At 31.9% G+C, this 13,896-nt stretch overlaps 1 protein-coding gene across 1 annotated transcript in view; it reads right to left on the reverse strand.

Annotated features, from left to right (window-relative positions):
- Nucleotides 1-1,310: 1,310 nt before the first annotated feature.
- Nucleotides 1,311-13,896, reverse strand: part of LOC108903282 (ecdysteroid-regulated 16 kDa protein) — a 63,911-nt gene continuing 51,325 nt past the window's right edge. The window contains exon 4 of the mRNA XM_018705400.1: nucleotides 1,311-1,475. Coding sequence (XP_018560916.1) covers nucleotides 1,389-1,475 — 87 coding nt within the window. The 3' untranslated portion in view covers nucleotides 1,311-1,388. The remainder of the gene's footprint in view (nucleotides 1,476-13,896) is intronic.

Raw genomic sequence — 13,896 nt, forward strand, 5'->3', positions numbered from 1 at the left:
AAAAAAGTAAAGACGATCATTAATTTTAGTCAAAGTAAGTAAGGTGTATGTAGTGGATTAATTATTACCTATAGTGAGTTGAGGAATAAGTAATGTCCGTTTTTTCTAAATGTCATTCGAAAAAGGATTTATTGCTCTATCAGATGGTGTTTTTGATTGCTTCGTTAGATTTAATTCTTGTGAATTTTCATTCATTTGAACTGGAATGTCAAATTGACAAAAATTGATTATTTTCGGCGGCATTTTTAGTATTTAATCGAGACGGGGAAAACGCTAAAATCGATCAAATAGTTAAGCGCCAAAAAACAGGCAATAACTCGGCGAACAAGACCAGATCTTCCTCCTCGAATGACAATGTTGTGCATCTGGTGGGATTGGAAAGGGATTCTTTATTACGAACTCTTACTAAACAATCAAACTGTCAACGCGGAACTACTACAGTGACTCCATGTAACCATTCAACAAAAAGGACCTGATCGGCGATAAGACTTTGCAGCATGACAATTCGCGACCACTTATCGCCAATATGACCAAATTGTTATTCATGAGTTGACTTGAGAAGTTCTGCCCCACCCGCCTTACTTTCCCGATTTCGTGTGCCTTCTGATTTTCACCACTTCCGCTCTTTGTCAAACTCCTTAAGCGGTGTTTGTTTTAACAACAATGTGTTAAGAGCTTGGTTGCATGAGTTTTTCCAGTCCAAACCGGAGGATTACTACAGAAAAGGCACCAAGAAACTCAATACAAGATGTTAAATTTTCTGAATTATTTCGAAGTTTTCAAAATTTCCTTTTTATATTTTAATTTGAATGAGATTTGGACGATGAAGATTATGTAAAATAATACAAGCTGTAGTGTTAAAAAGTGGTAGACAGTTTTACCAGAGACGTGCATTCATGCTGTCACTAATAATTTTGTCATTTTGACATTTTGCTTTTCCACACCAGAGTTATGTAGACAGTTAAATGCATCTTGCGATGTTGGTTAAAAAAATAATTATTATTTAAATCTAACCGAATGCAACTACAAAAAATAGTGAACATTCGATCAACTTACTGAATTTGTTTTTGAAAATAGAGAGAAAAAAAAAGCACCCATTAGAGACAAAGTAATGAGACACAATTTTTGTAGGCAATTTTTGTTTTATTTTTGGATGACCAATTGCCCCGTCAGTGACGGAATATGGTTTTTGAAAAACCCTATATATTATACATTTTTTAATTTTAATTTGGTTGCTAGAGCATTTATGGTAGCTTCTTCTACAATACATAAATTTGCGATGAAAGAAACTATAAATTAATAAACGTACGGTAATTAAAAAACTAACAGTTATTTATTGAAATAATTTACATGTAAAATACTTAATCTATTTGTCTTGTTTAATAAAACTAATTTGTTATTCTAGCTGGCACTTCGAAACAGATCACATCTTGTCCATCTGGCTCGGTCAGTCCCCAGTGCACCACAGTTTTCACCTGAAACAGAGGGTAATTTGAAAATATTAATGTTAAATATCTTGAAAAGTTTATAAATTATTAATTCTATGCTTAGTACGTAAAATCAAACTTTTCCACATTATTGCCTAAAACAAAATATTGTAACGGTTATTACAAATTGCGTATGTTTACATTTTCGAGTGAGGAGATTGTATAAATGTGTAAATCTAGGCCAAAGAGCTTAAATCGTGTAAAATATAACATTTTTCCTGATAATAATTTTATTTCCATTTTGGTTGTAGGTTGGTCAAAATATATATTTGCTACAGAATTCATGAAAAAGTTAAAAGTCATTTAATTTATTCTACGCAAAATGACTTCTACTAATGTCAAATGACTGTCAGCAAAAAAAAGGCAACGGTGGCCACCACAAATGGTAATTTGGCCACTTCCAAATAATTTTTGCTACATTTGGGATTTGGGTAACATATTTTTCGTGTCTGTTATTTTAATGTGTTCTCCTGTGATGTACATTCCTAACAAGTTACGACTAAAGTTTCCAGTGTAATTACTAATTTTAAATTCATATTACAATGACCTGGTTGAGTACATTTATGTTTCACCCTATTGACGAAACTACTTTGGACATATTTTAGTGAAATCTGTAGTTTTTGCTGCTACTTAATAGAAACTATTAAGGACAAGTGACTTTAAAGGAGTAGTTTGTATGATTTTGAGTATATGTACGCTACTTCCTCTGTATGACAAATTTAAAACAATTTTGACTTTCTGGTAACTGTAGATCAAAACCTAAATGTATTTTTTTATCCACTGAGACATTTGTCTTAACACGAATTCTAAGTACAGCGTACAATTACTAATATTAGTGATATTTGTCACTGTCCATGTTAGTTGGGTTGCCGCTACTGAGATATTATGTACTGTCGTTACATCGAGGAGTTATGAGTTGCCTAGAATTCTTATTGAAATCGTACAATAAAAGCATGCGCTAAATATAATATTGCACAGTCTTTTATAAAAGCGAGTTTTTTAAACGGAAATTTATTAGCAAAACACATAATAATTTAATAATAGAAATTGCAGAAGCATGTAGAGCATGTGAGCGTGCAATTAAAATAAGGGACAATGAATATCAATGTCACATAAAATAACGTTTAAAGAATTTTTATCGTTGTCAGTAATGTTGAATATTTTAAAAATTGGTTAAAAGTAAAAATGCGCTCTCTTTTACTGCTGGAAGAAATGTGGCTTGTAATAAAGGTACGTTATAAATATTTCTGTCCTACAGGCATCTGACTGAAATGTTTATCATCATGTTAGTAGTAGGCAGTAGGCTTATGTATTTTTACAGGTAGTTGAAATATACGATTCCAAAAGCTTTATGAAGAATTGCAGAGATTTCAAAACTAAAATTGGCCAATACATACACTGATTATGCTTTTTAACAAACTTCGTCGATTTTCCTAATAAATTCATCAGGCGTTTATTATTTATTTTAAAATGGACTATGGGTTAAAAACTTCTACTGTAGTAGAAGGATACATAGTTGATTCATTTGGCAGTAAAATAAAATATTACAGACTATTATGTTAATGCTTTCCTAGTTATACTTAACTATCCCTTACATACACAGCAACAGTAACTAAATTAACCAAGCATTTAGATCCTTTCACTTACGTTTACTAGCGTACTGGCAATTAGAAAAAGTTACTTTCAGCAGAAGTATCAGGAAAAAAGTATTTTTATTCCAGTTCGTTTATGTCCTATACAAAAAAATTTATAATGGAGACGGTACAAATTATGTTACAACATTTACTTACATTGTGATTATTCTTATAATTATGAAATTATATTATCAAATTGCGGATTGTAGAATTGTAGATTGTAGAATTGTAGAAAATTGTTACGAGCAAAAAAATTTAATCAATAAGATTCGTTTGTAATGCAATAATTCTCAATGGCATATTTTTTTTAATTCATTTAAATTTAAAAAATTGTTAACATTTGTTAACATTCGTTAAGAGTCCATAGTGTTAACATATAAAAAAAGAACAATGTATGGTATTTAATAAAAGCAAATAATATAAATAACAGCAATTTGCAAAGTTCTACATTGGCGGTGGTTAAAAAAACAGAAAGAATGGTTAATGGTTTTGTTTGCCAAATACTGGTTAGGTATTTATGATTTTATCGATACTTTTTTATAAACTACTAATGGTATTTTTCGTCTTTTAAAAAAAATGTATAATATATAGGGTGTTTCAAAAACCATATTCCGTCACTGACGGGGCAATTTGTCATCCAAAAATAAAACAAAAATTGCCTACAAAAATTTTGTTTCATTACTTTGTTTCTAGTGGGTGCTTTTATTTTTCTCTCTTTTTTCAAAAACAAGTTCAGTAATTTGATTGAATGTTCACTATTTTTTGTAGTTGCATTCAGTTAGATTTAAGTAGTAATTAATTTTTTAACCAACATCACAAGATGCATTTAACTGTCTACATAACTGGTATGGAAAATCAAAACGTCAAAATGACAAAATTATTAGTGACAGCATGAATGCACGTCTCTGGTAAAACTGTCTACCTCTTTTTAACACTACAGCTTGTATTATTTTACATAATCTTCATCGTCCAAATCTCATTCAAATCCCTACTAATATTATAAATGTGAATGTAAGTTTGTTTGTTACGCTTTCACGCGAAAACTGTTTAACCGATCATCATGAAACTTTGTACACATATTCTTGGAGGTATTAGAAGTAACACAGGATACTTTTTATTAAAAAACATATTTTTTACGAAATATTTTCTATATTTATTTACCCGCGAGCGAAGCCTACTAATAATAATAATCCCTACTAATATTATAAATGTGAATGTAAGTTTGTTTGTTACGCTTTCACGCGAAAACTACTTAACCGATCATCATGAAACTTTGTACACATATTCTTGGAGGTATTAGAAGTAACATAGGATACTTTTTATTAAAAAAAAAATTTTTGCGAAAGATTTTCTATCACTCTGCGAGCGAAGCCGCGGGTAAAAGCTAGTTAAAATATAAAAAGGAAATTTTGAAAACATCGAAATAATTAAGAAAATTTATTTATTGAGTTCCTTGGTGCCTTTTCTGTAGTTCTGTAGTAATCCTCCGGTTTGGACTGGAAAAACTCATCCAACCAAGCTCTTAACTCATTGTTGTTAAAACAAACACCGCTTAAAGAGTTTGACAAAGAGCGGAAGAGGTGAAAATCAGAAGGCACACGAAATCGGGAAAGTAAGGCCAGTGGGGCAGAACTTCTCAAGTCAACTCACGAATGACTGTTTTGGTCATATTGGCGATAAGTGGTTACGAATTGTCATGCTGCAAAGTCTTATCTCTGATCAGTTCCTTTTTGTTAAATGGTTGCATGGAGTCACTGTAGTTGATGGACGTAGAGTTCCGCGTTGACAGTTCGATTGTTTAGTAAGAGTTCGTAATAAAGAATCCCTTTCCAATCCCACAAGATGCATAACATTGTCATTCGAGGAGGAAGTTCTGGTCTTGTTCGCCGAGTTATTGCCTGTTTTTTGGCGCTTAACCATTCTTTCCGCTGTTTCAAATTCACGTACAGTCACCATTTTTCATCTCCAGTGACAATACGATGAAGAAAACGTTCCTTATGACCAAGTGTTGATCGATGACGACAGAGAAAACTAGCACCAATTGCGGAGCGTTGATTCTTATTGTTTTCGTTCAAAACATATGGTACCCAAGTGCCGAGTTTTAGAACATTTTCCATTGAATGCAGGTGGTTTACTACTGTTATGGGATCACATCCCATCTCCTAAGCCAATTCCCTAGTCGATTGTCTTGGATTTTCGTGGAGTTGATTCAATTGCTTTTCATCAAATTCAACATTGCATAAGGAATGATCATGTCTTTAACGTTGAAATCATCTCCTTTGAAACTTGAAACCATAGATGGGCCGTTTGTTCATTCATCGCATCATCATATACGCACAAATTTCCGGAGCAGCTTGATCGAGTTTAGCGTTTTCCCCGTCTCGATTAAATACTAAAAGTGCCGCCGAAAATAATCAATTTTATCAATTTGACATTCTATTTCAAATGAATGAAAACTCACAAGAATTAAATCTAACGAAGCAATCAAAAACACAATCTGATAGAGCAATAAATCCTCTTTCGAATGACATGTATTTAATTTTCATGTGAATTTTTAAATTTGGAAAAAACGGACATTACTCAACCCACTATAGGTAATAATTAATCCAGTACTATACACCTTACTTACTTTGACTAAAATTAATGATCGTCTGTACTTTTTTAAGTCCCAATACATATTTATAGTAAATAACACAGCTGCACAAAAAAAATCGACTCGGGCCCAGAGCAGAGGTCAGATCATCTTTATTATACGTTTTTGGGTCGCTGAATCCGATTCCGAGGTCCATTTAACCCTATCACCTTAGGATTTTTCATAACCTCAAAAAAAGGATATTCTGAACAATTAAACCTTAAGACTCAAACTTCCAACGCTAAATCCAATTAACCAAATCCCATAAACATTTAACCCAATGATATCCCAACCTAATAAGCCCATGAACCCAAAGCCCAATAACCCTATAACCCCATTATTTTACTTTCATAAAACTTTTTTCTATTCCAGAAAATGTATTTATATTTTGTATTCCATTTGAAAAGTTCTTATATGTTAATAGTTTTATACTTACTAAACAAAATTCGTAAAATTAATCGTTCGATTACAGGGAAATTGGCGAACCGAAAGCTAGGCAGCTCGCGTGGCTGACTGACGATGACGGCGCCAATGCTTAGCCGACCAATTATGACAGCTCTAATTTATTATTGACTTTTTTGTACGTTTTTATAAATTTCATTAAGGCTTTAATAAACCAAGGATTACTATGTGAGGTACAGAATATTTCAATTTTCTTAAGATGTGGTATTTATAACGGAATAAAGAAAGATGTACACTTCTGAATGTCAGTTTTAATATTACCTAACTATTTTTTAAGTCTTAGCACTGTTCTGACGTCATAAAAATATTTGTATACATCATTTGAAACCTTGAATATTTTTTTATTATACTCTGGACCCGAAAACAACCGCGGAAAAATTATTACAGCTTTAATTGTTTTAATTTGTTATTTTAAAGAGAAGGTTGTCAGCTTTACGACATCAAAACTTGTTACACTTGGATGTTTAATAAAAATTAATTATATTTTGTTTGCAACACATTAAAGTAAAAAGTTAAGTTGACATTGGAGTTATAGTAGCGTTTCGTAATTTTTTTAACCAATATAGGGTGCACAAGAAAAAAACTTGATGATTTAAAAAATAATTATAATATATTAAATAAGATATTTACAGAATTCGATCTTATCACTTTAATCAGTTTGATGTCAAGAGACCTTGCTATTATGACGCTTTTACCAGTAATAATTAATATATAATAATATTTACTATTTATCTTAAAAACGATGGATCCTAGACGCAAGTCGAAAGAAATTATTGTAAAACCTTCAGTACTTAATAAATAATAGTCCAGTTTACCCTCGAAACCACCCTGAATCTAAAAAGAAAACTATAGCACTTGCACTCATCCCATATTAATGGATACGTAATCACAAGCTAAAGCTACACACTAAATTTGATTAAAATCGAATAGATAGTTTCCTTGTAATTTAAAAAGTTACAACTTTTTTGAGATTTTTAATATCTTGTATCTAGAAATCTTCTATCGAGATTTCCGGACACACGTTTATAGGAATGTTTATCAATTGTGTCGTAGAATCTACCCACTAATGTTTGGTCAAGTATTTTAGCTATATCCTGTATTTCGGGTATTAATTAAAAAATAACAGATTTTAGAAAAAGTTTCAATTCAGCAAAATATTGTACAATTTTAACGAAACTTAAATAATTTGCCACTAATAGACTATGTAATGTCTCTAGTCTTCAATTAAATAGTTCTAACCCTAAGTATATACTCCAGGAAAATTAGACGAAAATAGGGCCGAACCTCGGAATTGCATAAAGAAGGTTCGATTTTGATGGGACAAAGTGCGTTCTCTTCGTAATTGCATATACATCAAAGTCTACAACGTCTCATGCGGCACTAATTTGTTTATTTATAAATAATCAATTATTATTGACAAATAATCGTATTTCGGATATTACGTGGGATGGAAACGGCCAATCTTGATGCGGTAAAGCTCATTCTTCTTCTTATTAGTTGTACTTTAACTGTAAAGGACCCCCACCGATCTTCATTTGTTTATCGGTTTTTATTTGATTGTTATAAACAAATTAGACGTGATATCTGCGGTCGGGAGTAGGACTAGCCGATTTGGACGGGATGAACGTGGTTTTATATAGAAAGTTCAAGACCCTAATGCAGGAAGTGACTTCTCAAAAAGCTGAAGACCATATAGAACATGAATCATTATGAATAAATGTTATCCACTTCTCTTTGATTAAAAATTATCCATTCTAAGTCTTAGTTACAGATTGCACGTGTAATTTTTTTATAATGATTAATTAGTAAAAAGAAACAAATGAAGATCATTTGGACCTTAACGGTTTTGGAATATTCCGGATGATGATCAAAGTGACTTACTCCATAAAAATCAGACTTTTCTCGTCCAGCTCACAGATAACAGCCCGAATTTGTATATACTAATTCATTGAAGATCAATGAACAAATGAAAATCAGTCTGCCCTTAGTGGCCCTTAGTGGTTCTGGATCACCTTGTAATCCAAGTACGAGAAGAGCGTCTATTACCGGGTGAAAATCCCCCTCTCCCAGTCTGATTGCCTAATTTGCTCTTAATGATCGAATAAAAATCAATAAACAAATGAAGGTCGGTGGGAGTCTCCCAAAGTTAAGGTACAACTGATCAGAAGAAGAATGGGCTCTACCGCATCAAAATTGGCCTTTTCCAACCCACGTAATATCCGAAATACACAAATTTGTTAATAATAATTGATTATTAATAAATAAACAAATTAGCGCCGCATGAGACGTTGTAGACTTTGACCTATATGCAATTACGAAGAGAACGCACTTTGTCTCATCAAACTCGAACCTTCTTTATCCAGTTCCGAGGTGAAATGCTAATTTTTCTGGACTAATACAGTAATTCAAGTAAGTGAGGAAGCAAGAGTAAGATAAAGCATCCAGAAAGTTGTAACCGTCCTTTATAAATTTGTATCCAATGTCTGGGACGGTTTAGAAGTTAAAGATAGTTAAGAGGAATAAAATTATTTTTGACAATAGTTCAGAATATTTTTGTTCATTTTTTGGTCATGTAAATAAAAAATAATAATAATTAACGGTTATTAAGATTATAAACATTATTTACTAGGTACATATTAACGTAGATAAGCAAAGCGAACCTGTTTCATCCTGTAATTTTTAATGCTAAGTAATTTTAATTTTATTCCGGATTCTGAATTAGATTAGTAAAAGAGAGGTTGTTTGCTTTTTAGGTATTATTATCTTTTAGTTATTACAGCTCTGTAAACAACATTCTCAGCACAAGTATTATTAGAAATCGTTTTTTAACGTAAAATGAAACAGGAACACGCTATTACAGGAAAACTAAGATGAGTATAAAAAAAATAATCTTTTTAATGTTGAAATTATATTATGTTAACATTTAGTTATTCAGAATAATGATGGAGAAAAAGGAAATCTCTAATAAATGTTAAAGGCCTCCGCACGGTCTTTATGAATATTTGGCCTTGGCCAATTGGCTGAAATTGTGGTAAGCTGTTGGTTATCAGTAACAACTGACTAAAAGCACAGACAATATAGCTTATCGCCACAGACTGCTACTTAAATGCTGGAAATTGGCAACCCGAAATGGATGCAGGGTCTCCTTAGCCGGCTTCCAGCTATAAAATTTAGCGTGGTAACTCTTCTACTTAGTAAGACCTACAAGACCCTACAATCTAAAAAAGATGCAGGGTCTTGTTAGCCGGCATCCAGCTATAAAATTTAGCGTGGTATTTAGGAGGCAGTTCCAGCGGTGGCTTTGTTGCCAAATAATAACTGCTAAATAAATTTAATGATTTCAATGATGTAATTAAAGATATATGGAACTTATCTTCTGTTTGGAAATCACATATGCCTTAAATGCTAAATAAAATAAATCAAGTTTAAAAAAATTACATTATACAGGTTGTGTATCCTTAGATGGGTACTGCTCTCTTATTGTTAATTTCTTTAGATAGGTAAAATAATTATTGACACAAGTGTTGCATATCATGGATGCCATTGGTAGTGCTCATATTTGTGACACAAGGTGTTCAAAAAAATTAACACAATGTAAAATTGCTGGAACCTTAAGGGGTAGTTGAACACGAAATTTATTAAAAAAAAAACAACAAATCATCAATCAATACAGAGATAAGATAATGCGTTCGCTACTGCTGTTGCAATTTTTGACTTACTTTTTTGTTTTTCGAGATAAGGAGATTTCTCAATTATTTTTTCGATTGAACACACCGTTTCCGAGTTATAAACACTTTTTTATCCAAGCAAATACTGTTTTTTTTTCTTCATATATTGTGACACCCCGCTCTCCGTCACCCACCGAGTGCTCTACTCAGAACCAAGGGGAAATTTGTTTATATTTCCAGCCATTTCCGAGTTACGAGCAAAAACCGTTTTTTTTTTCTTATACTGTGTGACATCATAGATCGACAACGAAGGCTAAGAAGGCCACGCGCTCTACCCGACGCTCCTTCCCTAGGTGTCCTGAAATTGCTAGGGCCGAAAACAGCAGAAAGAGAGAGTCACTCTATCTCTATCGGACACTATAACTCTATCTCTCTCGCACACAATCACACAAAAACGACAGAAACGAACCTTCTTTTAAAAATACACGGGATTTATCATTATTAGAATAACCCATTTTAATTTAAAAAATTTAAAAAATTACAATGGGTTATTCTGATGACGAAAAATAAAACATAATTAACTGTATTATTCAAATAACAATAATGCCAAAAGTTCTTCAGGAATATTGGCAAATTTACTTTGGAGGAAGAATCCCGTCAACGAAGACTAAAAAATATTATTAGAAACCTTAGGTGGCCAGAAAACAGCACCGATCTTATTGTCAGTCCTTTAGATATATATTTTTTAAAGACCTGAAAATTTACAAGTATTGAAAGAAAAATACAGGACGAAATGCTTGATAATTTTGAATTTGTTTTTGAAGCAATTAATAGTAAATTAAAACATATTTTCAACTGTATCATCACAATTACTTGCATGTTGATTTGAAAAAATTGTAGGTATTTTAATGTTATTACGTTTTTAGGTATTCTCCTTATGTTGTAAAGATTAGTTATAAAAATCGTTGTTTGTTATTTTCATAAAGATGAATTTTAATTTTTTTAATGATTTTTTTTAATTTTAAACATATATATTTTATGCCAGCAAATTTTGATGTCAAATGAAATAAAGGAAAAGTCGTACATTTGTAAAGTTTCTTTCTATCTTTAATTATTAAACCTATAAGTGGATGTCAAAATACAAAAAAAAAACTGTATCTACATTCCGCGACGTACTAATAACCCACCTTGTATATTAAATAAATTTATCGTCATCATCAAATATTAAAAAAATTATATTACAAGCTGTTTATAATATCATTACGAATTTTGTTTATTTGGAAATATATTTTCTGCAGTATTTCAATACCAAAAAATGAAAATAGTAGGTAGCTAATTAACGAAATTATGATTAAATAACTTAATTGTAACACCGCTGCAAGTAAATACAGTAACGCAAAAAACAGATATTGATAAAAAAAGTGTACAGAAGAAATCCGTAAGTACGCCTGGTAACATTACCAAAGTCTTGTCTATATGTTGCTAGGATACGCGTAGGTATGCGGGCCGCAGCATTTGATTCCTCCTAAAATTCTGCTGGTGGTGTACTCTACCGGCAATTCGGAAATTTAAAACTGCTGGCCTATTCCAGTAGCGGTCTGTGGCGATAGCTATTTTGTCTGTGCTAAAAGTCTCCACAGTACTTGGATCCGAAAATCAATTCTTTCCTACTTATAGTGATCTGATTGTGAGTCAGTTCTGCTGATGATGGTTGCAGTATGAGTAGAATATTGCCATAAAAACAGTAACTTTTAGTAGTTATGTATGTTTTTTCATCATTTCATTTTGTGTATGTTTCAGTATGTTTTTTCATAAATCGAAAAAATCAAAATACAAAAGCGCGAAAGTATTAATGGATTTATAACAAAAGAAACTAAACTTATGACGGTTGATGATAGGCGAAACGATGCAATATAAATTTGATTACATATTTGATAAATGGGCAAAATAATAAAATCGAAATCTGAACATTTCACTTTCTCAGAAAATCTTATGTTAAAAAATATCTGATGATTTTTATGCAAGATATCTTATTAGACTTATCCAATTTTATCCAAATAAGAACTATCGGCCTATACAGGGTGGTCCTTAAGTAATTGTACATAGAAGTATGGTAGATTTGTGACTTTAAAATATTACGATTTGTGCCAATTTGCCTTAATAAAATATTGATAATAAGAAAGGTACGGGGTGTTAAAAGTGAAATTTCAAAATTTGTTTTTCGCAATAACTTGAACGTTTTTGGACATTTATACAAAAAAAAAATTAACTGGGGGTTTTTTGGTATGAGAAATCATAATTTGTTATCTAATTTAATGTATCTTTTAGAGGGCACCACATAAGCCACATGTGTGGCATAAATGTACGCTAAACTTTTTGCCCATCAAGGTAGCGCTCTTTCGGGAAAAAAATATTAAAGGCACGGAATTGTAAGAACAAAAATATATACTTGTTAACAACCTCTAAACTTAACGGTTTTCGAGATAATCGAATTTTAAAAATCGGCAGCATAATTCTTCTTTAATTCATTACGAGAAATATTAACGTAGAAGTCGTATATGCTTTTCATGTTTTTACATCAACAGGATGAATATTAACGTAATAGTAGGAGTTGGCATCAAAAATTTAAAAATGTTTAAAAATTTTAAAAGTTAAATAAAAGCAGTTAAATTATAAGTTTAATAATGATAATTAGAAATGAATTTTACACATATTAAGAAAAGAAAAAACTAAGCTAACTAATATTACAAGTTTAATTATGTCAAAGTAAGTGTTCGATATGTCCACCATTCTCTTCGATGCATTTATCCATACGTTCCATAAAAGGTGGCCTCATATTAAATAACATGATTGGTCCAAAAGAAACTGCAGTTGCATTTATTTCTTCCCAAAGTTGGTTGCGAATATTTTTGGGACTTTTATAAACAAGTTGTTTCATTGCGCCCCATACGCCAAAATCGAGAGGATTAAAGTCTGGGCTAAGTGCTGGCCAAGGGAAATTACTACCACGACCAATTCAGCGTTCAGGAAAGTTGGTATTTAAATATGTTCTGACTTCTCTCATATACTGAGGGAAGAGGTGCACCATCTTGTATAATCCACATATTTTGCCTGAAATTTAGTGGCAATTCTTCCAAAAGATCAATGGTCATTTTGTAAAAAATGTAAGTAGTTCTCACCATTCAAAGTATGCGGAAAATCGTATGGCCCTAAAAAATGGTCACTAATGATCCCACACCATACATTTATTTTGAATTCGTGTTGAAAATGTCTTTCTCTTTTAAAATAAGGACTTTCAATTTCCCAGATATGTTTATTTCTTAAATTAAAAATACCACGGCGGCTAAATGTTGCCTCGTCCGTAAATAACATTCTATTAATAAAGGTAGGTGGGGTCAAGATTTTACCTATTTCGCATATCACTTGCAAATTGGTATCTCAATGGTAGATCTGCTGGCAATAAATTTTGCACAGGCGTAAAATGATAGGGTGATATTTATCGAGGTTTAGTCTTTTTAAAACTGAAGTTTTACTGATTCCTAAAGCTGAAGATAACCTTCTTGTACTAACTTGAACGTGCAACCAATTTCATCTTCTTGATCAGGCGTAATGATTCGCGGTCGGCCTAAATTATCACGTTTACGACGAAATGAACTACTTTTGCCTAAATTCCTAAATAGATTTTCAAATGTTTGGTGATTAGATTGCAGCCTGTTTGGATATCTTCTGAAATATTCCCATTTCGCAGCACGCCCGCTGTAATATTGCTGGCAGTAAATAGTAACCATATCTTTCATTTCTATATTAGAAAAATTATTGTCTCGGCATTTTCTGCTATTCCTTAATTATCTGAAATATTCAATTAAAACTATTTCAAACGTAATAGATTATGAAAACAAGAATATTTAGCTGTTAAAATCATTCGTGACTTCCGTCTACTACGTTACTATTTCTCGTAATGAATTAAAGAATTATGCTGCCGATTTTTAAAATTCGATTATCTCGAAAACCGT

This window comes from Anoplophora glabripennis, unplaced genomic scaffold, assembly GCF_000390285.2.
Source record: "Anoplophora glabripennis isolate ALB-LARVAE unplaced genomic scaffold, Agla_2.0 scaffold92, whole genome shotgun sequence".
In the NCBI taxonomy this organism is placed as follows: Eukaryota; Metazoa; Arthropoda; class Insecta; order Coleoptera; family Cerambycidae; genus Anoplophora; species Anoplophora glabripennis.